This window comes from Mirounga leonina, unplaced genomic scaffold (genome assembly GCF_011800145.1).
Source record: "Mirounga leonina isolate KUSES-001 unplaced genomic scaffold, KU_Mleo_1.0 Mir_173, whole genome shotgun sequence".
In the NCBI taxonomy this organism is placed as follows: Eukaryota; Metazoa; Chordata; class Mammalia; order Carnivora; family Phocidae; genus Mirounga; species Mirounga leonina.
The window spans coordinates 40,027,953-40,052,865 of record NW_023270447.1 but is presented as its reverse complement, the minus strand read 5'-3'; the positions used below and the strand labels follow the sequence as shown (position 1 = coordinate 40,052,865).

Genomic DNA, 24,913 nt, shown 5'->3' with positions numbered 1-24,913 from the left:
GGAAGGAAGGAAGGAAGGAAGGAAGGAAGGAAGGAAGGAAGGAAGGAGAGAGAGAAATACTGCAGCATTTTTTAATTGTGAGAAAATTCATTGATATGCATAGATTTTAGCTGTATAGTTTAATGAGTTTTGATAAATAGACACACCGATGTAACCAACACACCAGTCAAGATAGAAAACATATCCATCAACCAAAAAAGTTTCCTCGTGCTACTTTCCAGTCAAGCTCAACCCACCACAGCCAAGCACTGGTTTGATTTCTATCACCTCAGATTAGTTTTGTTTGTGATAGCATATCACATAAATGGGTTTGTTGGTATGTATTCTTTTGTGTCTGGCTTCTTTCACTCAACAATGTTTTTGAGATCCATCAAGGTTATTATGTATGTAAGTAGTTCCTTTTTATTGCTGAGTTGTGCTCCATCATTTGTTTATGCATTGACCTGTTGATGGATATCTGGGCTGTTTCCCAGTTTGGGGCTATTATGAATATAGTTGCTATGAGCATTCTTACATAAGTGTTTTTTGCAGACATATGTTTTCTTTTCTTGGGTGAATACCCAGGGACAGGATTATTGGATGATTGGGTGGATCTATACTTAACTTTTTAAGAAACTTCCCAGCAGACTTCCAACATGGTTGTACAATTTTATACTCCCGCAACAATATTTAAAAAACCCAGTTACTCCATATTCTTGCTTGGTGTTGTCAGTCTTTTTAATTTTAGCCATCCCAACTAGTGTATAGTGGCATTTTGCTATGGTTTCAACTTGCATTTCCTTGACAACAAATTATGTTTAGTACCTTTTAAGGTGTCTATTGATCATTCATGTATATTTTTAGTGAAATTTCTGTTCAAATCTTTTGCCTTTTTATTAGACTGTCTATTTTTTATAGGCTGTATGTGTCTTTTACATATTCCTAATTTATGTCTTTGGACAGATGTATATTGTAAACACATTCTTCTAGACTGTTACTTGCATTTTTTTTCCTTAACAGCATTATTCAAAGAGCAGACATTTTAACTACCGTGAAAGCCTTACCAATTTTTTTCTTTCATGTCTTGGGATTTTTATGTATTAAATAATCTTTTCTTATGCTAAGATCACAAACATTTTCTCTTTTGTCTTCTTCTAGAACTTTTTAGTTTTAATTTTATATTTAAATCTATAGCCCATTCTGAGTTAATTTATATGTATGATATGACATGGGGGTTGAGGTTCATTTTTTTCCCCTCATATGGATGTCCAATAGTTTCAGCACCATTTATGAAAAGATCAGTCTTTTTAAATTAATTCACCTTGGCATATTTGTCAAAATCAAGTGACTATATAGGTCTATGTTTATTTCTGGACTCACACACTATTCTATCCCAGCCATCTGTATGTCTGCCCTTTGACAAATACCACATTTCCTACATTACTGTAGCTTTATAGCAAATTGCTTGTGATCAGATAGGGTAAGTCCTTCGATTTTATTCTTCTGTTTCAAAATTGAATTTGTTATTCCAGTTCGTTTGCTTTGCCATATAAAATTTGTGATCATTTTGACAATTTAATTATCTTTAAGAAAAAATTTAAAAAATTTTAAATAATAAGAAATGTCTCTTATTTTCACTCACATTTTCCAATTCTAGCACTCCATTAGTTTGTGTAGATCCTAATTTCTGTTATTATTTTTTATCAGTCTGAAGGACTTCCTTTAACATTTCTTGCAATGCTTGTCTGCTGGCAATGAATTCTCTAAGCTTTTCTTTGTCAGAACATGCTTTTATTTCACCTCGATTTCTGGATATTTTCTCTAGGTGTAGAATTTTTTAGCACAGTAAAAATGTCATTGCATTGTCTTCTGGCTTCTGATGAGAAATAAGGTCATTATTAGCTTTATTCCCCAAATGTCATGTATTTTCTCTGGCAACTTTTAAGATTTTTTGACATATTACTTATGGTGTGCCTCAATGTGGTTTTCATTGTGTTTATCTTGTTTAGGTTTCATTGAGCTTCTTATAATTGTTCTAAGATTTTTTTCAAGTATGGAAAATTTTTAGCTACCCTTTCTTCAAATATTTTTCTGCTTCTCCTCCTCTTTTCCACTACTACAATCCCAATTTCATGTATGTTAAGTCATATGACCTTGTGACACAGGTCACTGAGGCTCTTTTTTCTTTTCTTTTTTTTTTTTTTTTTTAAGCCTTATTTCTCTCTGTACTTCAGTTTGGAATGTTCCTATTGCTTTGTCTTTAAGCTCACTGATACTGATCTTCTGCAGTTTTTAGTATTCTGATAAGACCCTCCAGTGAACTTTTCAAGTATTATATTTTTCAATTCTAGAAGTTCCATTTGGTTCTGTATGTAGCTTTCATTATATTCTTATTTCCCTTTAAATCCTTAAGTATATGTTAATAGCTTTTTCTTTAATAGACTTTTTTAGAGAAGTTTTAGGTTCACAGAAAAATTGAACTTAAAGTAGAGAGAGTTCCTCTACACTCAAACCCAGATATATGCACAGCCTCCCTCAGAATCATCATCCTGCACCAGTGATACATTTGTTATAATCAGTGAACCCACAATGACAAATCATTATCACCCAAACTCCATAGTTTACATTAGGGTTCACTCCTGCTGTGCACATTCTAAGCATTTGTACAAAGGTACAATGACATGTACTCACCATTATAGTATCATAGAGAATAGTTTCACTGCTCTAAAAATCTTATGTGCTCTGCCTATTCATTCCTCCCAGCCCTCAATTCCCTGGCAACCAATGATCTTTTTACTGTCTCCATATTTTTGTCTTTTCCAGAATGTCATACATTTGGAACCATACCATATAATTGCCTTTTTAGACTGGCTTCTTTCATTTAGTAATATGCATTTAAGTTTTCTCCCCATCCATTCATGGCTTGAAAATTTCTTTTTTGTGCTGAATAATATTGCATTGTCCAGATATGCCATGATTTATTTATCCATTCATCTACTGAAGGAGATCTTGGTTACTTCCAAGTTTTGGCAGTTATCAATAAAACTGCTATAACCATTTGTGTGCAGGTTTTTGTGAGTATATAAGTACTCAACCACATTGGGTAAATACTAAGGAGTATGATTATGGACCATATGGTAACAGTATGTTTAGTTTTGTAAGAAACTGCCAAACTGTCTTCCAAAGTGGCTGAACCATTCATTGTGCAATCCCACAAGCACTGAATGAGAGTTCTTGTTCCATATCTTTGCCAGTATTGGTGGTGTCAGTGTTTTGGATTTTCATCATTCTAGTAGGTGTGTAGTGGTATCTCATTGTTGTTTTAGTTTACAATTCCCTAATGAGATATGATGTTGAGCATCTTTTTATATGCTCATTTGCCATGTGTATATTTTTTGGGGGGGGGAGCGTCTGTTAAGGTCTTTTGCCCATTTTTTGATCATGTTGTTTTTTATTATTGAGTTTTAAGAAATACTTGTATATTTTGGATGAGTCCTTTAACAGGTATGTCTTTTGCAAATATTTTCTCCAGTCTGTGACTTAACTTCTCATTCTCCTAACAATGTCTTTTACAGAGGAGAAGTTTATCATGCCTTTGGTGTTAAATCTCCAAAGTCATTGCCATACTCTAAGATCATTTAGATTTTCTCCTATGTTGACTTCTAGGAGTTCTGTAGTTTTGCATCTTACATTGAAGTCTATGACCTCTTTTGGGTTAATTTTTGTGAATAATATAAGGTCTGTGTCTGGATTCTTTATTTTGCATGTAAATGACCAGTTGCTTCAGTACCATTGGTTGAAAAGACTACCTTTTCTCCATTGTATTGCCTTTCCTCTTTTGCCAAAGATCAGTTGACTATAATTATGTGGATCTATTTTGGGGCTCTCTATTCTGTTCTGCTGATCTATGTGTCTATTCTTTTGCAGGTACCACACTGCCTTGACTACTATAGCCTTTATAAGTCTTGAAGTCAGGTAGTGTGGGTCCTCCAGCTTTGTTCTTCTCCTTCAATATTGTGTTGGCCATCCTGGGTATCCTAGACAAAATTCAACACCCATTTATCTTTAAAAATGTTTAGAAAACTAGAAAGAGAGGGAAATTTCCTCAAACCAACAAAAGGTATCTACAAAAAATTACACCTAACATCATATTTAATGACAAAATATTGAATACTTTTCCTTAAGTTTAGGAACAAGACAAAGATATTTGCAATCTTGGGGCAGGCAAAGATATCTTAGAGAAGACATGGAAAACATTAACTACAAAAGAAAAAACTGATAGGTACAACTTCATTAAAATTAAAAACTTCTGCTATCAAAATAAAAATATATTGGTAAGTCATTGACATAGACTTAATAGTTGTAATGCATGTATTTTTCAAAGAGCTTGTTCCAGAATATATAAAAATAAGCTCCTACAACTTGATTTTAAAAAAGAAAGGTAATTCAATAAAATGGCAAAGGACTTGACCAAACATTACATAAAAGAAGAAATATGAGTGACCAAAAAAAGCACATGAATAAGTATTCAACATGATTAGTCTTTAGGACAACATTAAAAGGACGGCCAACATCAGCTGTTATCAAGAATGTAGAGCAACTGGTAATCTTGTACATTGCTTGTGGCAGTGTAAGATGGGACAAGTACTTTGGAAAGGTATTTTGCAATTTCTAAAAAAGTTAAACAAATGCATCTTTCCAATGACTCAAGATTCCACTTCTAGGTATTTTCCCAAGAGAAATTAAAACATATGCCCACAAAAAGACACAAAAATGACCATAGCAGCTTTATCATAAAAACCCCAAACTGGAAACAGTCCAGGTGTCCATCAACAGGTGGAATGAATATTCAAATAATTATGATATATTCATAAAATGGAGCAGTACTCAGGGAAAGAAATGAACCACTTATCACACATCAGCCTTGATGAATCTCAAAAACACTGTTGAGTGAAAGAAGCCAGACACAAAAGAATACAAGTGGCCCTGGAACAACACAGGTTTGAACTGCATGGGTCCACTTATATGTAGGATTTTTTTAAAAGAGTTAACAGCAAAAGCCACAGGTATTTATTTACAACTGTCCACCCCACTCTCCAAAGATGGTATGGAAGGCAACTGGCACAGAGGCAGCACTTGCTACATGAGTGCCCGGGGAGCATACTGAGGAAAGGTCTGCTGGTGGCCATAAGTGAGGATAGGGTGGCCAGGTGGTGCATCAAGGGCTAGCAAGCAGAAAGTTGAGCTAAAGCAGAACACACCCAGAGGGCAGTGATGGCATTGTGCAGGGAGCCCCATGTCCCCCAGAGTCCTCCACCCACTGGCCTCCGGAGTTGCTTTAGGGGAGCCAGGGGCCTTGGTCCTGTTGCAGGCCTAGTGCAGATTCTGGTGGCTGTGTCTGTAATCTGTAACTAGCGCAGGCTTCAGGTCAGAATTAAACAAAAGCCTTATCTGTATTACCAGAAACCCCAGCATTATGAAATCTATTTGGGAACTGGCTGTCCTGTAGCTGGAGGGATGTTGGATTTCTTTGAGTTCCTTTATCCTCTCTCTTCTTGTGGAATCAGAGTCGAAGAGCGTCCATGGGGTACTCTCATTGAAAGTTCAATCACTTATGTGCCGGCAAATTTAAATATGTATGACTGGTTACCTCCCAATATCCTGCTATATTCAAAGAAAGTCTGTATTCACCTTTGTGCAAAAAGAGAAAAAGAATAACAGTAGTAAACGTGGGCAACAGCCCAAGGGCCAGTGGGACAGGAAAAGTCAACATCACCTCAAATGGAAAATGTGGGGACTCATCCACAAGTGTCTTTTGGGGCAGGAATCAACCTATATATTCTGGATGGTGAGGCAACCTTGCTGACCTTGGCATGGTGACTGAGGATTGCACTGCCTAGTAGAAGCTGGACTGGTGCCCATGGATATCATCTTTTACCAATTCATAAATGATATTTTTAAATGAAGAACTTGCTCCAATGTCTATATTAATGAACTCTTTAGGTAGGGGGGAAAGGAGCTTCCCTAGATTTTAAATTTGTAATAAAGGCATTTTAAAAAGAAAAAAAGAGAGAGAGAGAAGTGTACTCCTGTTTGGCTGCAGCTGAAATGGCCACCTCAGGTGGTACATCTGGTATACAATTCCAGGCAGTGGTAAAGCTCTATTGTGCCTCTAGACAGCTTTTACCACCCATGGGCCCACCCAGCAGCTGCTGTTGTTGAGCCGAGGCCACCAGACTGCAGAAGTTTGTCATTCTGGGACCAGCCCTTCCCGCTGCCCCTGGCCCAGGCTAGTGTATGTACAAAACTGTAAACGTATTTTCTTTTCCTTATGATTTTCTTAATAACATTTTCTTTTCTCTAGGTTGCTTTATTGTAAGAATATAGTACATAATACATATAACCTACAAAATGTGTGTTAACTGACTGTTTATGCTCTTGGTAAGGCTTCTGATCAATAGTAGGCTGTTAGTGGATAAGTTTTGGGGGAATCAAAAGTTATACTTGGAGTTCCAACTGTGCCATCATCATCCCTAAGCCCTGCCTTGTTCAGGGATCAACTGTACTTACTATATGAGCCCACTTACATGATATACCAAAACAATTAATCTATGATGAGAAATATCAGATTAAATGCCTGTTTATGGGGGGTAAGGTTTAACTGGAAAATAGCACAAGGAAAGTCTTAGGATTTGTAATTTATTCTAGGCAATGGGAAGTTACTGAAGGTTTTTTAACAGTTAAGTGCCACCATGTTCAAAGCCATGTATAGGATACATCAGCACACCAGGATAGTAGAGTGGAAAGAGAATTGGAATGAGATAAAAAGAACTTGTTTGAATGCCTAGCTTTGTCATAGACTCTAAACTTGGAAAGTTTCTATGTGCTTCCTCTTCTTCATTCAAAAATTGAAAGGTTGAGTTAATCTCTAAAATCTTTCAAAATATTCTGTGAACATATGAGATGGGATTTGTAGCAATAAGAACAGGAAGAATGCCCTTGCAATAAAATTAAGGAAAGGTAATAAGCACCAGAACCTGGAAGGTGTCAATGGCAATGGAGAGGGGCTTTAAATATGAGAAAATAATTCAATGCAGGGGCAAGAGAGAGAAAACAGTCACAGAAGCTTATGAAGATTTTAATCTAAGGGACTACCTCTTTTTGTGGGCTCTGTAGTTTGAACTCTAGTGTTACTTGGATGTTTAATGCTAAAAGCTGTATAAATGTGTCTTGATAAGTGATAACCCAGTCTGGAGGTTACATTTAGAAATATTAACTCCATTTAATTCTTTTAATTATTTGAGCTTATCAAAATGTGATTTTTTTAAAAGATTTATTTATTTGTCAGAGAGACAGAGAGCGTGCTTGAGTACAAACAGAGGGAGAAGCAGGCTTCCTGCTGAACAAGGAGCCCGATGTGGGACTTGATCCCAGGACCCTGGGATCATGAGCCGAAGACAGACACTTAACTGCCTGAGCCACCCGTGCATTCCCAAATGTGATTTTTAAAAATACCTTTTAAAATAGGAAGCTGACGATAAGCTGCAAGTTTAGTCTGAAATAAATTTTCCATTAGAACTCGTTCCATAAAAAATAAATCCTGACGAAACTTGTCAGATTTCATTATTGACTCTGAGTGATCTTCTTCATCATCATGGATTTTAGTCAGAATTACATTTTCTATATCCATTAAAGAACTAGCTTCACTATCTGTAAAATACAAACATGATGCAATGATAAAATAATTTAAATATTATTAGATGATTCATGTATTCTAAGTATTATAAAAATCACATTTTGGCAGTACTATTTGTTCTCTTCCAATATTCAACAACTTCAATAGACACTTATTGAATATCTTTTATGTACCAAGCACATGGAAGATTTACATATATTATCTCATTTTGGAATTCTTAACCACTCAAAAATGTACTGTTTATCAGAAGGTAAGCAATGATAACCTCATTATCAAGCAATGATATAGGTAATTTATATCTCTGTACATTGTTATTCAAATTGAAATAAGATTATTAGTCTTCAGATAGAGGTCTGATCTGATTATTGTTTTTAGCATTGCTACACCACTGTGTTAATTTTTTTTTTTTTTATTCATGAGAGACAGAGACAGAGAGAGAGGCAGAGGGAGAAGCAGGCTCCCAAGGAGCAGAGAGCCCGATGCAGGACTCGATCCCAGGACCCTGGGATCATGACCTGAGCTGAAGGCAGACGCTTAACCATCTGAGCCACCCAGGCGCCCTGTGTTAATTTTTTTTTTAATGCTAAAATAAGCTACCAAAAACTTAAGTGGATTAAAACCATGCACATTTATTATTTTGGAGTTTAGTAGGTTAGAGGTCTGACCCAGGTCTTACTGGGCTAAAACCAAAAAGTTAATTAGGATTATGTTCCTTTCTGGAGGCTCTAGAGAATTCATTTCCTTATTTTTTTCAACTTCTGGGGGCCACCTACACCCTTCTTGAAAGGCAACATCATTACATCTCTCCAACCTTCTTCTGTTATTACATCTCTCTATGAACACAGCTCAGAAAGGTCTCTACTTTTAAGTACCCGTATGTTTAGATTGGGTTCTCCCATTCTACTAACAGAAACTACAACAAAGGGTCTTGGCCACATTTTCCCCTCATTCTTTCTGCCTCCCGACCAACCCTGGTGCTTCTCTGTGTAGCCACAGCATACAATGTCCCCTCCTCTTGAGATCTGTGAGTATAACAAGCTATCTTTTCAATGGCAGTAGTGTCCTAATCTGTTGGCCTTGCCATATGCCTAAATAATAATAAAATACACATTTAAAAAATATCATCTACAAGAAACCCAATTTAAATGTAAAGACACAGATAGATTAAAGGTAAAGAGATAGAGCAATATATACTGTTAACACTAATCAAAAGAAGATGGGAGTTACTATATTTAATTTCAGACAAAGTAGACTTCAGAGCAAGAAAAATTAACAGAAATAAAAAGGAGAACTGCATAATAATAAAGAAGTCAATTCTCAAGGAAGACATAGCAATCCTAATCATTTATACAGTGGAAAACAAGACTACAAAATATTTAAGGCAAAAACTGATAGAACTACAAGGAGAATCAGACACATCCACTGTTATAATTGGAGACTAACGCTATTTTTTTTATTTTATTTTTTAAGACTTTATTTATTTAAGAGAGAGAGAGTATGAGCAGGGGGAAGGGCAGAGGGAGAAGCAAGACTCCCTGCTGAGCAGGGACCACCCCACCCCCCCACCCCACCCCCGCCCAATGTGGGACTTGATCCCAGGACTCCGAGATCATGACCCAAGCTGAAGGCAAACACTCAACTGACTGAGCCACCCAGGCATCCCAAACACTATTTTAATAGAATACATATTTTTCTCAAGCTCACTTGGAATGCTCGCCAAGCTAGACCACATTCTGGGCCACAAAGCACATTTCAACATATTTAAAAGAATAGAAATCATACAAAATATGCTCTCAGACCACAATGGAATTAAACTAGAATTCAACAAAAAGATAGCTGGATAATCCCAAAATATTTGGAAATTAAAAAAAAAATAGGTCATTGTTTGTTATATGCAAACAATGAATCATGGAACACTACATCAAAAACTAATGATGTAATGTATGGTGATTAACATAACATAATAATAAAAAAATTAAAATAAAATAAAATATAGAATATCATTCCGCTTTTTAAAAAAATAGGTCAAAGAAGAAGTCTCAAATGAAATTTTAAAAATATTTAAACTAAATTAAAATAAAAATATAACTTATCAAAATGTGTGAGATGCAGCAAAAAGAATGCTTAGGGGGAAATTTACAGCATTGAATGCATATATTAGAAATGAAGAACGATCTAAAAGTTAGTAATCTAAGCTTCCATCTCAGGGCACTAGAGTAAGAAGAGCAACATAAGCCTAAAGCTAGCAGGAAACAAATATATATATATAAATTAAAGCATAAATCAGTGAAATTGAAAACAGGAAATCATCAGAAACAATGAAATTAAAAGTTGTTTCTTTGAAAAGATCAATAAAATTCATAATCATCAGCCATGTTAACCAAGAAAAAAAAATAGAACATATAAATTGCCAGTATGATCAATAATAGAGGTGTCATCACTACTGACCCCATAGACCAAAGGAATAACAAGGAAAAACTGTGCATAGCTCTATGTCCACAGATTTGATTACTTAGGTGAAATGGAACAATTCCTTGAAAGACATAAACTGCCAAAACTCACACAAAGTGAAATAGATCATCTGAATAGGCCTATCTCTATTAAAGAAATTGAATCAATAATTAGTAAATTTCCAAAATCGAAAATAGGCCCAGATGGTTTTACTGGTGAATTATATCAAACATTTAAGACATGTTTATACAATCTATTTCAAAAAATAAGTAGGGGGAACACTTCCCAATTCATTTTGTTAGGCTGGCATTATTCTAACACCCAAACGAGATGAAGACATTACAAAAAAGGAGAATTACAGAACAATATTGCTTATGAAAACAACACAAAAATCCTCAACAAAATGCTAGCAAATCAAATCTAAGAGTGTATAAGAAGAATTATATACTCCAACGAAGTAGGGTTGGTTCCAGGTATGCGAAGTTAGTACAACACATGAAATCAATTAATGTAACCCATCCCATCAATAGGCTAAAGAAGGAAAATCACATTAGATTCAGAAAACTCTTTAGACAAAATCTAACACCCATTATGATAAAAATTCCCAGGAAACTGGAGCACCTGGGTGACTCAGTTGATTAGGCATCTGATTCCATTTAGGCTCTGGTCGTGATCTCGGGGTCATTATCTCAAGGTCCCCAGATTGAGCCCCGAGTCAGGCTCTGTGCTCAATAGGGTGTCTGCCTCTCTCCCTCTCCCTCTGCCTCTCCCCCTACTCACATGCATGCTCTCCCTCTCTCTCTCTCTCTCTCTCAAATAAATAAATCAAGTTTAAAAAAAAAAAACTCCCACGAAACTAAGAATAGAAGTGAATTTCCTCAACTTGATTTTTTAAAAATCTATGAAAAACCTACAATGAACATATTTAATGGTGAAAACCTGAAAATTTCCCCACCAAGGTAAGGAACAAGGTTAGGATGTCCCCTCTCACCACCTTTATTCAACATCATACTAGATGTCCTAGCTAATATAATAATTCAAAGAAAAGAAATAAAAGTTATACAAATTGGAAGGAAAAAAACTGTAGATGACATAGTTGTTTATGTAGAAAATCCCCAAAAGGGCGCCTGGGTGGCTCAGTTGGTTAAGCGACTGCCTTCGGCTCAGGTCATGATCCTGGAGTCCCGGGATCGAGTCCCGCATCGGGCTCCCTGCTCGGCGGGGAGTCTGCTTCTCCCCTGACCCTCCTCCCTCTCATGCTCTCTGTCTCTCACTCTCTCTCTCTCTAATAAATAAATAAAATCTTTAAAAAAAAAAAAAAAAAGAAAATCCCCCCAAAAAACTGCCAAAAAAATAAAATTCTCCACCTAATAAGCAATTATAGCAAGGTCACAATATACAAGATTAATATACAAAAGTCAATGGCTTTCCTCTAATGAATAATTAGAAATTGAAATAAAAATCATACTACTATTCATATTAGCACTAAAAGTTAAATGCCTAAGGTATAAATCTAACAAAACATGTACAAGATCTACATAAGGAAACTACAATACTCTTATGAAAGAAATCAAAGAAGACCCAAACAAATTTTCATGGATAGGAAGTCTCCATATTGTTAAGAAGCTAATGCTTTCCAATTTGATCTATAGATTCAATGCAATCCCAGTCAAAATCCCACCAAGTTATTTTATGGATGTTGACAGACTGATTCCCAAGTTTATATGGAGAGTCAAAAGACCAAGAATAGCTGACACAATACTGAAGAAGAACAAAAGATTGACACTACCCAATTTTAAGAATTACTATAAAGGTCCAGTTAACAATGTGATATTGGTGAAAGAATGGACAAATTGATCAGTTGAACAGAATAGAAAGCTCAGAAATAAACCCACACAAATACAGTCAACTGATATTTGACAAAGGAGCAAGAAAATTCAAGGAAGTCTTTTCAACAAATGAACTGGACATCCATATGTCAAAAAATATGTAGACATAGAATTTATGACTTTCACAAAAATTAACTGAAATGAACCTTAGACCTAACTATAAAATGCAAAACTATAAATTTTTGTAAGACAACATAGTAGAAAATCTAGGTGGCCTTGGTTTGGTGATAAATTTTTGGATACAATACCAAAAACACAATCTGAAAGAGAAAAAAATGTTAAATTGGACTTTATTAAAATTAAAAATTTCTAGTTTGTGAAGGATTGTTAAGAAAATGAAAAGACAAGTCCCAAACTGGGAGAAAATTTTGCAAAATATTTATCTGAAAAAGGACTTACTTTATAATTCAAAAAACTCAACAATAAGAAAATAAACAGCCCAATTTTAAACATGACAAAAAATTCAAATAGATACTTCAGCAAAGAAGATCCACATATGCCAGTAAATATATGAAAAAGTGTTCAACATCACATGTCATTAAGGATTTGCAAATTAAAACAATAATGAGATACCACTACACACCTGTTAGAACAGCTTAAAAACTTTTTTGAAGTAAAAATATCAAATGCTGACAAGAATGAGGAGCAACAGGAACACTCACTCATTGCTGATGGTAATACAAAATTGTACAACCACTTTGGAAGACAGTTTCATAGTTTCTTAAGAGTCTAAGCATATTCTTACTATATGATCCAGCAACTGTACTCCTAGGTATTAACCCAAATGAGGTGAAAAGTTATGTCCACACAAAAACCTACACATGAATGCTTATAGCAGCTTTGTTCATAGTCACAAAAAACCAGAAGCAATCAAGAAATCCTTCAATAAATAAATAAATCATGGTACATCCATATAATCTAATATTATCTAGTGATAAAAATAAATGAGAAGACATACAGGAACCTTAAATGCATATTGTTCAGTGAAAGAAGCTAGTCTGAAAAAGGCCACCTATTGTCTGATTCCAACTATATAACATTTTGGAAAAGGCAAAACTATAGACATAATAAAAAGATCAGCAATGGTGAGAAGTATGGAGTAGGGAGGAATGATGAGTAGGTGGAACACAGGGGATATTTAGGTCAGTGAGACAATTCTGAATGAAACTGTAATGATAGAAACATGTCATTATGTATTTGCCAAAACTCATAGAACTGTATGTACAACCTAAGGAGTGAAACTTGATGTAAATTAAGGATTTCAGTTAATAATAATGTTATCGATATTGATTCATCAATTATAAAAAATGTACCACACTAATGCCAGATGTTAGGAATAGAGGAAGCTATGGTGTGGGGGGAGGAAGGAAGGAAGGAGGAAATTATAAGGATCTCTCAGTACTGTCGGCTCAATTTTTCTGTAAATCTAAATTTGTGTTTGAAATGTCCATTACTTTTTTTAAATCTAAAGCTCTCTTTCTATTAAAAAAAAAAAAAAAAGCCCATGAGAGAAAATAATTTTTCCCTGTGAACTCAGCTAGGGTCTCACACATATTCAAAGATGAAAATCATGGTACTTTTTTCCCCCTCAAATATAATAGAAGGTTAAAATACAACCTGTACATTCAAAGTTTAAATGGAGTAGAAACACTTCTTAAACCAATTATGGACCAGGAGCAGTGCCCCCGTGAAGAGAGGAGAGAATAAAGTCCTTGTGAACTTTGAAAAAAAACCAAAACAAATATGGACCATATTTAACTTTTTTCTCTTTGTGTTTGCATTATAAAATCTCAGAGGCAAAAGGGACCCTGGAGGTGATCTAGTCCTAGTTTTTATCTGAATCTCCCTTACATTCTCCATAAATCTGATCGCTCAGCTCTGTTGTCAATCTTTGTCTATTTTTTATTTTCTCCCTTTTCCTAGTTCTGGTCTCCCCTACCCCCTTAACTGGCTATAATACTTTAAAAAAGTATATTTTTATTTTGAATTATAGTTCTTGAATATGGTTTTATTATCCATTTTTGCTTTTAAAAACACACCCATATACACAAGAAATAAAAAATCCACAAATTGAGACATTTTTCTTTTAGGACCTTCCACTTAACACTTTTTTTTTTATTTAATAAAGTTTTATTTTCCAAAATGTACAGTTGGTGGGATCTTGTTCATGCATCTTCACCAGCAGCTGGGGCATCTCCACCCTTGGTGTTTCTGCTGTAAATTACTTGAGCTCTGTGCTTAACACTTTTTCTGTGTGTCAATGGCCTTAATAGAGGTGCAGTACGTATATCTAATTTTCAAGTCCCAATGTAATTTTCAGTCTAAGATTGATGTTTTTCCTAGCAATTTTTGGTAGGAAAAATTTAAGCTTCTAAAAGCAAAACTACTATATGGACATTAACATTTAAGCAAAAAAAAAAAGTTTCTTTAATAATAACTAATAATTCATTCTTTCCCTTCATTGTTCTCTGGGAAAATAAACTGGTGTTCATTATAAACAACTTTAAGGAAAGCATGGCTATAGTGTACATGACTGTAAATATAATTTTTAAAAACTAAAGAATATAGGTAACATATTTAAAGTTTCATTTTTTTGAAATATTAAACTTAAGATCCAATGATAGACCAAAATATTAGGTGGCAAGTCCTGTTGATCCAGAGTCTCTGAAGGAAATGTAGTCAGTTATAAATAAGGTAATTATTTTCTAAAAACTATCAATTCTCTTTAAACTTGATTTTTCAAAAATATTTCCTGATTTACTATTTTTAAATATTACATTTGTCTTTGGGTAAAAATGGGTGAGAATAGAAATATTTCAATTTAATTTATGAAAATTTGCCAAACTTTACCAAATCTTGCCAGGGCATAGTTATTCTGAAATAAGGACTACCCCTCATATGTAGTGATATCATTTTATAAGAAAAATGACTCAGAAGTTCAGAATAGGGAGAGTAAAACTGTGTAACTATATAACCACAAAACAATCAGAAATGGAACTTAAATTTCTTATAACTGGACTTTTTAAAAATTCTTCCATATTACTAAGTATATTTGGAAAGCTAAAATTTTGTGTTGACTTTAATTAAAGCATTTAATCTCAAAACTTAGAATACTAAAAGATAAAGCTGTAAAGCAGCATTTCTCAACCTTGGTAGTATTACATTTTGGCCAGGTAATTTCTTGTTGTGGGGCTGTTCTGTGTACCAAAGGCTTTTTAGTAGTATCCTTGGCATTGACCCAAAAGATGTCCTCATAGTCATGAGAACCAAAAATGTCTCCAGATATTGCCAAATCTCCCCGGGGGGAGGTAAAATCATCCCTAACTAAAAGCCATGGTTGTTAATTTATCTCCATTTTAAGTTGTCACAAAGTTAGTATACATTCTTTTTCTTAGAAAGTCTACAGAAAGAAAAAGAGAGAGAAAATTATGGAACCCCCATGTTCCCATATATATGAAAGAGAACTTAAGAGCAAGTAAAGAAGCAACAAAGGAAGATAGAATCTTTGAAACTCTTGACAGGTATCCAAGGAAAATTCTGGTGTAAATTACTTTTAGTTCAGAGTCCAAGATGATGTGAAAGAGTAACAATGCTATTTCTGAGTAAAAGTTGTAGTTTTATGTTCCACCAGAAAGTAAGTATTGTAACTGCTAAGAAAGAATTTATTTATCATGGCATGTGAAAACATCATTTTAAAAAAACTGAAAGAGTGCTTGCTTAGGCAGCAATATGGTAATACTGGAATGGTACAGAAAAGATTAGCACAGCTCCTGTGCAAGGATGATATGCAAATTCGTGAAACATTCCATTTAAAAAGAAAACTGAAATAAATGAAATCTTACTTTTGTCTATAGTACTCCCTGGTACTCTTTGTTCTCGATCTTTAGAAGGTACAATTGCTTTACTGCTTGATTCAAGCATAGATTGTTTTGCTGGTAAAGATGAAAGCTCAATAGCATTATAAGAATCATACAAATCCCAAGTACTGGACATTACACCTAAATAAAGAGACAGAAAGGTAAAAATTATTTTGAATCAAATTCTAATAGTTTAGCTTATACATAACTAGTTATAGCAAAATCTAAGATAAGAACATCTGCTTAAGAAAAGAATACTATTTTTTTTACAATGGCAAGAAGTAAAGATGAAAAAGAAATAAATCATGAGGACAGGTTGAGATCCTTAGCTATCACACTTTTTGCATCTACGTATACATTAGTGTTTTAATGATAACTCCAAATTATCTCACCATCCTTTCTGATCCCCACACCTGTCTTCCCTCTATCCCAAGCTGATGGTGCATAATCTCATCCGTCTGTCAGTATAGGTCTTGCTTGATATGGACCTGGACAACCATGTCACAATAAGGATTTAATGTTCTTTTACTTATGGCTAACATGTTTATATTCTATAGAACTTTTAATTTATAATCATCTCATTCCATTTTTATCACAAAAAATCTCCTATATATTTATGTGAAAAGATTATACTTGTTGGGAAATTGGTAGACTCTGTTCTCAAGAAACTTGTAGAGTAATACGGTTATTATCTTCCCTTTTAAAAATTTTTGTTTACATTGGCTATGATTTTTTTCTAATGAGCAAATATAGCAATGGTCTCCAAACAAAAATTGGGAATGTTATTTATCTCGAAATTAAAAAAAAAGTTCCAACCCTTTTCATTGATATAACAGTGAAAGGTTCATGTAGCGATTATTTTATCAGTAACCATGTAATAAAATATTCCTATGTGCTAAACTTGCAAAAGTTTAAAGTACAGTGATTTAATAATTCTTTTCTCTGAAAATCAAAACAAGATCTAGATATAATAAATGCAACTACTTCATTATTGTAACTTTTATTTTCATTAAATAAAATGAAGGAGCTCTGGATTTCACAATGTTTTCAGTTAGTAAGAATGTTAACTCACATTTCATAATAACATTTCTACTTTATTGAACTTATCTTAATAATCTAACAAAGTTATACACAGAATAAATACCTCATCTATTTTGCTGATTTGAAAAGGGTACAATTTCCATGTTCATAAAGTAAAAGACCATAAAAAGAAATTATGTCTTTGAATATTGAATTACCTAACCTTCTTTTTCTTCCTTTAACTGAAAGTTTAGTAATTTGAGTATATAGGAATATATTGTTACATCATCAGCAACAACTGCTACATAAATAAAGGTACATATTATAAATGAACAATATAAAATGTTAGGGTGATTTAAAGTTGTTTCTTGTTTGAAGATAAATAATATTGGTAATTTTTTTTAAAGATTTTATTTATTTATTTGACAGAGAGAGACACAGCGAGAGAGGGAACACAAGCAGGGGGAGTGGGAGAGGGAGAAGCAGGCTTCCTGCGGAGTGGGGAGCCTGATACGGGGCTCGATCCCAGGACCCTGAGATCATGACGTGAGCGGAAGGCAGACACTTAATGACTGAGCCACCCAGGTGCCCCAACATTGGTAATTTTAGTTTGGGTACCATCATGACATTTATACATTTGAATAAATTAACCTAAGAAATAAAAAATCTCAAATCATATGCCATAATACCATGTACAAAATGAAACAATAAATAATAGTGATTGTTTTTTGTTCCTTTTTTTGGGGGGTGGAGTTTTTTAAAGTTTTTATTTAAATTCCAGTTAGTTAACATACAGTGTAATATTAGCTTCAAGTGTACAATAATTCAACACTTCCATACAACACCTGGTGCTCATCACAAAAAGTGCATTCCTTAATCCCCATCACCTATTTAACCCATTCTCCCACACACCTCCCCTCTGATAATCATCAGTTTATTCTCCATAGTTGAGTCTGTTTCTTGAAAAAAAAAAATTGAATGATTGTGACTTTCCAATTTTATACTGCTATATTCTACTAAAGAAAGTTTTTGGGTTTTTTTTTTTTAAGATTTTATTTATTTGACACAGAGAGACAGCCAGAGAGAGAACACAAGCAGGGAGAGTGGGAGAGGGAGAAGCAGGCTTCCGGCAGAGCAGGGAGCCGGACAAGGGGCTCGATCCCAGGACCACAGGATCATGACCTGAGCCAAAGGCAGACACTTAACCATCTGAGCCACCGAGGCACCCCACCTACTAAAGAAAGTTTTAACTAGTATCAGAAAAAAGTATTCCCAACTATACCTGTGTTTTGAGCACTTCTGAGTCTACAATATATCTAAATAGTTTTTACACATTTTAAAATATTGTTTCTATCTAGTAGTTTAATTCAGACTATAAAAAGAGAACAATTAGCCATATAACATTTATAGAAAAATAATTTTACTTTTTAGCTGAGTAAAAAGATATGCTCACTATTAGAAGAAAAAAGATAAATATGACTTGTATTTCCATCACCCAGAGATAATAACTGCTAACATTTTGGTGTACGTTCTTCCAGAGTCACATACAAACACGTGTATTTTTTTTAATAAAAATGAGCTCATATCACATGTTTTTATAAAAAAATATTTTATTATAGCATAATATATATAGAAAACAAGCTGGCTTTATGAAGTCTACAGTTGTAGTATATACCTATATTTTTAAAAGTTAGCCAGGAATACTAGTACATTTATTGAATTATCCATTTATTTGAAATGCCACTTTTATCATAAGTTACTATATGTATACTGTCAGATGGAAAATTTTTTCATCACTTTCTATGAATCTTTACAGGGAACTTCAACTAAATTAACACCTTGGCCTCTCTATGTCCCTCATTCACTCATTACCAGAGAAAAAGTAACTAATCCTATAGGAGAGTTTAGGAGAAGGAATTGCACTCAGCCACTTTTGGATTCTTTTGTTAGGTCTGTTCAATGGCAGAAAGCATGCTTTCTGTTCTGTTCTCACTCCTAAAAAAAGGAGGTCTGTGCTTGTCTAGCTGTGCCAGTTACGGCTGGTAAGGTCTATTCTGGAAGGAAGAAACGGCAAGTCCTCTGAGCTGCAGATTTGAAGCTATGTTTTTTTAAATTATCTTTATCAGTAATAAAGATAATATGTGATTTCCATGTCTCTGACTCCTGAATCTCTTTCAATTTCATCCCAAATCAGGCAAAGAAGACATGTGCTTTTTTTTACTGATCCGTAAGACTTTATTTTTTTAATAAAGGGTTTACTGCTATTACATTACAAAGAATGACAAAATTGTATTATCTGTATTTCTAGATTTAATGGCCACCCTGTAGAAAGCATCTTTGGAATAGAAAAAGAGTTTTAAGAATTTGTTTTCCCATAATCATAAAGCTGCCATACTCAGTCTGGGCACAGCTGGTGCAACATTTTCCTCAATCCACAGGCTCCATTCCCTTTACCAACTATTTATAATATGCTTGGATCACTTACAGGAGAAAAACACTGTCAGCATCAATATTTAGCAGCATTTCATTTTTTTCTTTTGTGCTGAATAAAAAGCTAAACTATTCTTTTAGTGCAGTAATTTCATATGGTCTTATTACTTCTATACACAAGATATGATCCTTTAATATTTAATTGGTTAGTATTGAAATTTTTAATATAAACTTTCATTATTTTAAATAAAAGTTTTCTGTGAAATACATATCATTCAAAGAAGAGTGTATAACAAATATATGTGTAGTATAAAGAATTACTACCATGTACTCACCAGCGAGGATAAGAAATAGAATATCTCCAGGTGCTTAGAAGCCCTGGACACTCTTCTCTCTAGCTGTCTTCCTTCTAGCTACCTCCAACAGGAGCACATCCACTTTCCCTAACTTTTGGATAGGTCATTCTCTTGCTTTGTTTTAAGGTTTTTCTCCTATGGTAGATGCTGTTGGTGCCCTGCCCATATCTGCTATGCATTACCTCTTGCTCGCCAACCGCCAACTGCCAGCATCTATACTGCTTTGCTTAGGGCCATCTTTGACCACCAAGGCCATTTTGATGTCCACAAATTTGGCTAGAAGTGCCAACGAACTAATAAGCCCATCAACTTCAAACAATGATTGAGAAAGTTGGAGCATGATAAAATAACTCTGACTCCCAAAATTCTCTAGCAGTATTGAATTCCAGTTACCCAAGAGGTAATTTGTTAGAGAGCATAACCTTTGCTGGCTGCCTACCCTTTCTCGTTTCACTTACTTACTCCCCTACCAATGTTTCTTAGGATTACTTCCAAAATAAACTATGTGCACTCAGAACCTTTTTTAAGAGGTTTCTTCTTGGAAAACTTGTGAAGTTCAGAATCCACAGGCATGGAAGGCTCTCTGATATATGCATAGCTACACAATATATTGTCTAGTTTTAAAAAACTGGATAGCAAACACTATCACAGATGCATTAAAAAAGAACAAAATACCACTATTAGATGAGGACTCTCAGGAGAAGATCATCAGAACAGTCTGGGTCATAGTCTGACTTCAGCTTTCCTGAGAGTTTATAAGAGCCAGTAATGAAGAAATCACATGGCGAGACCATGAATATGTCCTTGGAAACACAGAACTTAATCCACTGAAAGTATGGTCAGGTAAGTGGACTGCTCTGTATTTTCTGTTCACCATGGCTTCTCTGCCGCTCTCAGGGTAAAATAGAACATGTCTGTGCAGTGAAGTGAGTTTCCTCAACTTATCTAAGAAGGCCACTGGAAAGGAGAGCAGAACTACATTAACAATGATAAAGGCAAGCTAGATATGAAAAAGAATTGGCAGATTCAGCTGAGCATCCTGTACTCAAGAAGATGGGACTTGGTTTTCAGTTTCATAGAACGGAATTTGGAGGTTCCCATTCTGTCCTAAGAACAAGTGAAAAATTAAACAGTCTGAAAATCAACACGTTTTCTTTGGATCTGAAAGAGAGGTAAGAACATAGGGCAAACCACTGCCCCCAAAACTGGGGTGATGGACATGTTAATACAGGGAGTCATGGCTTATTGGAGCAGACTTAGGAGTGGAAACCACGGTGGGAACCAGTGCCACCGTAGGAAACCTAAACTATAATTGATGAATTGCTGGAGGCTCACTGTCTGTCTCACAAGTCTGAGAGTTAAAAACTCCACAGGGGCCCAATCATAGGGAAGTCCCCAATTTTGTGAGCTTTATCTCCAGGAGCTTGACCAAATTCCCAGAATATCCAAAAAACAAAAACAAAACAAAACAACAACAACAACAAAAACCCTTTGTGGTTCTGGCAGGGGGAGGGGTAAAGGAACCATTTTGAAATATGCTAGAGTACTCTGTTCTTAACAAGGACTGCCTTCAAGAGAAAATAATTAACCAGAGGACAACCTGCTAGGGTATTGTCAGACTATAATCGACCTGGGGGAAAGGAAATACCAAATACCAGCACCTTTGAGCCATTCTGTCCCACTAAGGGGGGCAGAAGAAAACAAAATTTGTGAAGTTCAGAATTCAGAGACATAGGCACACTAAAAGACCAAATCAAAGGACTATTGAATGCTTGCCTCCTCCACACATTACCACCACAATACTATGAATGGTTATTATCAAAAACACAATAAATAACAAGTGTTGGGAAGGACATGGAGAAAAGGAAAATCTTGTGCACTGTTGGTGGGAATGTAAATTGTTGCAGCCACTATAGAAAACAGCATGTAAGTTCCTCAAAAAATAAAAATATAATTATTATCCTCAAAAAATAAAAATATAATTATCATATGATCCAGCAATCCTGCTTCTGGGTATTTATCTGAAGAAAACAAAAACACTGACTCAGAAAGATACCTGTACCCCCATGTTCATTGTAGTATTATTTATATAGCCAAGATATGGAAGCAACTTAAATGACACTTGATAGATAAATGGACAAATAAAATGTCACACACACACACACACACACACACACACACTGAAATATTATTCAGCCGTAAAAAAGAAGGAAATCTTGCCACTTGTAACAACAGGGATGGGCTTTGAAGGCTTTATGCTAACTGAAGTAAGTCAAACAAGAAAAGGCAAATATCATATGATCTCACTTATATGTGAAATCTAAAAAACAAGCAAAAACAAAGAAGGAAAAAATCCCAAGTTCATGAATACAGAGAACAGATTGATGACTGCCAGAGGTCAGGGAATGGAGGGTGGGTGAAATGAGTTAAAAATTACAAACTTCCAGTTCTAAAATAAACAAGTCATGGTGATGTAGTGTGCAGCATAGTGACTATAGTTAATAATACTATATTGTGTCTGTTAGCCATTTGCATGTCTTCTTTTGAGAAGTGTCTGTTCATGTCTTCTGCCCATTTTTTTACTTGATTATTTGTTTTTTGGGTGTTGAGTTTGAGAAGTTCTTTATAGATTTTGGAAATCAGCACTTTGTCTGTAGTGTCATTTGCAAATATCTTCTCCCATTCTGTGGGTTGCCTCTTTGTTTTGTTGACTGTTTCCTTTGCTGTGCAGAAGCTTTTTATCTTGATGAAGTCCCAAAAGTTCATTTTTGCTTTTGTTTCCCTTGTCTTTGGAGACATGTCTTGAAAGAAGTTCTTGTGGCCTGTGTCGAAGAGGTTACTGCCTATGTTCTCCTCTAGGATTTTGGTGGATTCCTGTCTCACATTGAGGTCTTTCATCCATTTTGAGTGTTCATCATCATTAGCCATCAGGGAAATTCAAATCAAAACCACACTGATTTGTTAAAAAAAAAAAAAAAAGAAAAAGAATAAAAGAAGATAGTAGGAAGGGAAAAATGAAGGGGGGAAATCGGAGGGGGAGACAAACCATGAGAGACTATGAACTCTGAGAAACAAACTGAGTGTTCTAGAGGGGAAGGGGGTGGGGGGACGGGTTAGCCTGGTGATGGGTATTAAAGAGGGCACGTTTGAATGGAGCACTGGGTGTTATACACAAACAATGAATCATGGAACACGACATCAAAAACTAATGATGTAGGGGCGCCTGGGCGGCTCAGTCGTTGGGCATCTGCTTTCGGCTCAGGTCATGATCCCAGGGTCCTGGGATCGAGCCCCGCATCGGGCTCCCTGCCCGGCGGGGAGCCTGCTTCTCCCTCTCCCACTCCCCCTGCTTGTGTTCCCTCTCTAGCTGTGTCTCTCTCTGTCAAATAAATAAATAAAATCTTAAAAAAAAAAAAAAAACTAATGATGTAATGTATGGTGATTAACATAACATAATAAAAAAAAAAGACATTGAGATACCACCTTACACCAGTTAGAATGGCAAAAATTGACAAGGCAAGAAACAACAAATGTTGGAGAGGTTGTGGAGAAAGGGGAACCCTCTTACACTGTTGGTGGGAATATAAGTTGGTACAGCCACTTTGGAAAACAGTGTGGAGGTTCCTCAAAAAGTTAAAAATAGAGCCACCCTATGACCCAGCAATTGCACTACTGGGTATTTACTCCAAAGACACAGATGTAGTGAAAAAAAGGGCCATATGCACCTCAATGTTCATAGCAGCAACGTCCACAATAGCCTAACTGTGGAAAGAGCCGAGATGCCCTTCAACAGACAAATGGATAAAGAAGATGTGGTCCATATATACAAGGGAAGATTACTCAGCCATCAGAAAGGATGAATACCCAACTTTTACATCAACATGGATGGGCCTGGAGGAGATTATACTAAGTGAAATAAGTCAAGAGAGAAAGACGATTATCATATGGTTTCACTTACTTGTGGAACATAAGGAATAGCATGGAGGACATTAGGAGAAGGAAGGGAAAAATGAAGGTGGGGGGGAATTGGAAGGGGAGACGAACCATGATAGACTATGGACTCTGAGAAACAAACAGGGTTTTAGAGGGGTGGGGGTGGGGAGATGGGTTAGCCTGGTGATGGGTATTAAGGAGGGCACGTATTGCATGGAGCACTGGGTGTTATACGAAAACAATGAATCATGGATCACTACATCAAAAACTAATGATGCATTATGTGGTGACTAACATAACATAATAAAATTAAATTAAATTAGAAAAATAATACTATATTGTATGTTTTAAAGTTGCTAAGAGAACAGATCTTAAAAGTTCTTACCACCAAAAAAAAAAAATAATGTTATATAATAGTGGGGACTTCCCTATGATGGATGTCCCTGGAGTTTTTAACTCTCAGACTTGTTCACAGTGAGCCTCTAGCAATGCATCAATTACAGTTCATGTTTCCTACCCTAGACTTTTGTAGTGATCATTTCACAATATATACAAATATCTATTTTATACACCTGAAACTAATATAATGTTACATGTCAATTATATCTCAATTAAAAATTTAATTTAATTTAAAAGAATTAGAGCAAGAAATCAGTGAAATTCAAAACAGGAAGCCAATAGAGAAAATCAATGAAACAAGAAACTGGTTTTTTTTTAAAGATCAATAAAATCAATAAACCTCTAGCTGGAATAACTAAGAAAAAAGGGATTAATATCATAAATGAAAGAGGAGACATCACTACAGATCCCAAGGACATTAAAAGGATAACAAAGGAATACTATGAACAATTATATGCCCACAAATGAAATTCAGGATTAATTCCTTGAAAGACACAATCTTCCAAAACTTACACAAGAAGAAATAGACAATCTGAATAGGCCTATATCAATTAAAGAAATTGAATTTAAAAAAAAGAAATGGAATCAATAATAACTTTCCAAAACAGAAAATACCAGGTTCAGACGGATTCACTGCTAAATTCTATCAGTAATTTAAGGAAAAAATTATACAAATCTTCTACAATCTCTGTCAGAGGATAGAAACAGAGGGAATACTTTCTAGCTCATTCTTTGAGGCCAACATTGAATACCCAAAAGCAGACAAAAACATTACAAAAAAAAAAAAAAACCCCAAAAAAACCAGCAGATAACTCTCAAAGAACACAGATGCAAAATCTTCAATAAAATATTAGCAAATCAAATCCAACAAATTCCAAGTGGAATTTATCCCAGGTATGCACA

The 24,913-nt window shown here is 35.0% G+C and overlaps 1 protein-coding gene and 1 non-coding gene across 2 annotated transcripts in view; one reads left to right on the top strand and one right to left on the bottom strand.

Moving 5' to 3' along the window:
• DNAI4 (dynein axonemal intermediate chain 4) overlaps nt 1–24,913 on the bottom strand; it is a 90,527-nt gene that overhangs the window by 27,634 nt on the left and 37,980 nt on the right. Inside the window, 2 exon segments of the mRNA XM_035018317.1 lie at nt 7,495–7,689; nt 15,858–16,013. Coding sequence (XP_034874208.1) covers nt 7,495–7,689; nt 15,858–16,013 — 351 coding nt within the window.
• On the top strand, nt 15,726–15,830 carry LOC118020436. The gene has a single exon (XR_004681876.1). It is a non-coding gene; the product is annotated as a U6 spliceosomal RNA (small nuclear RNA).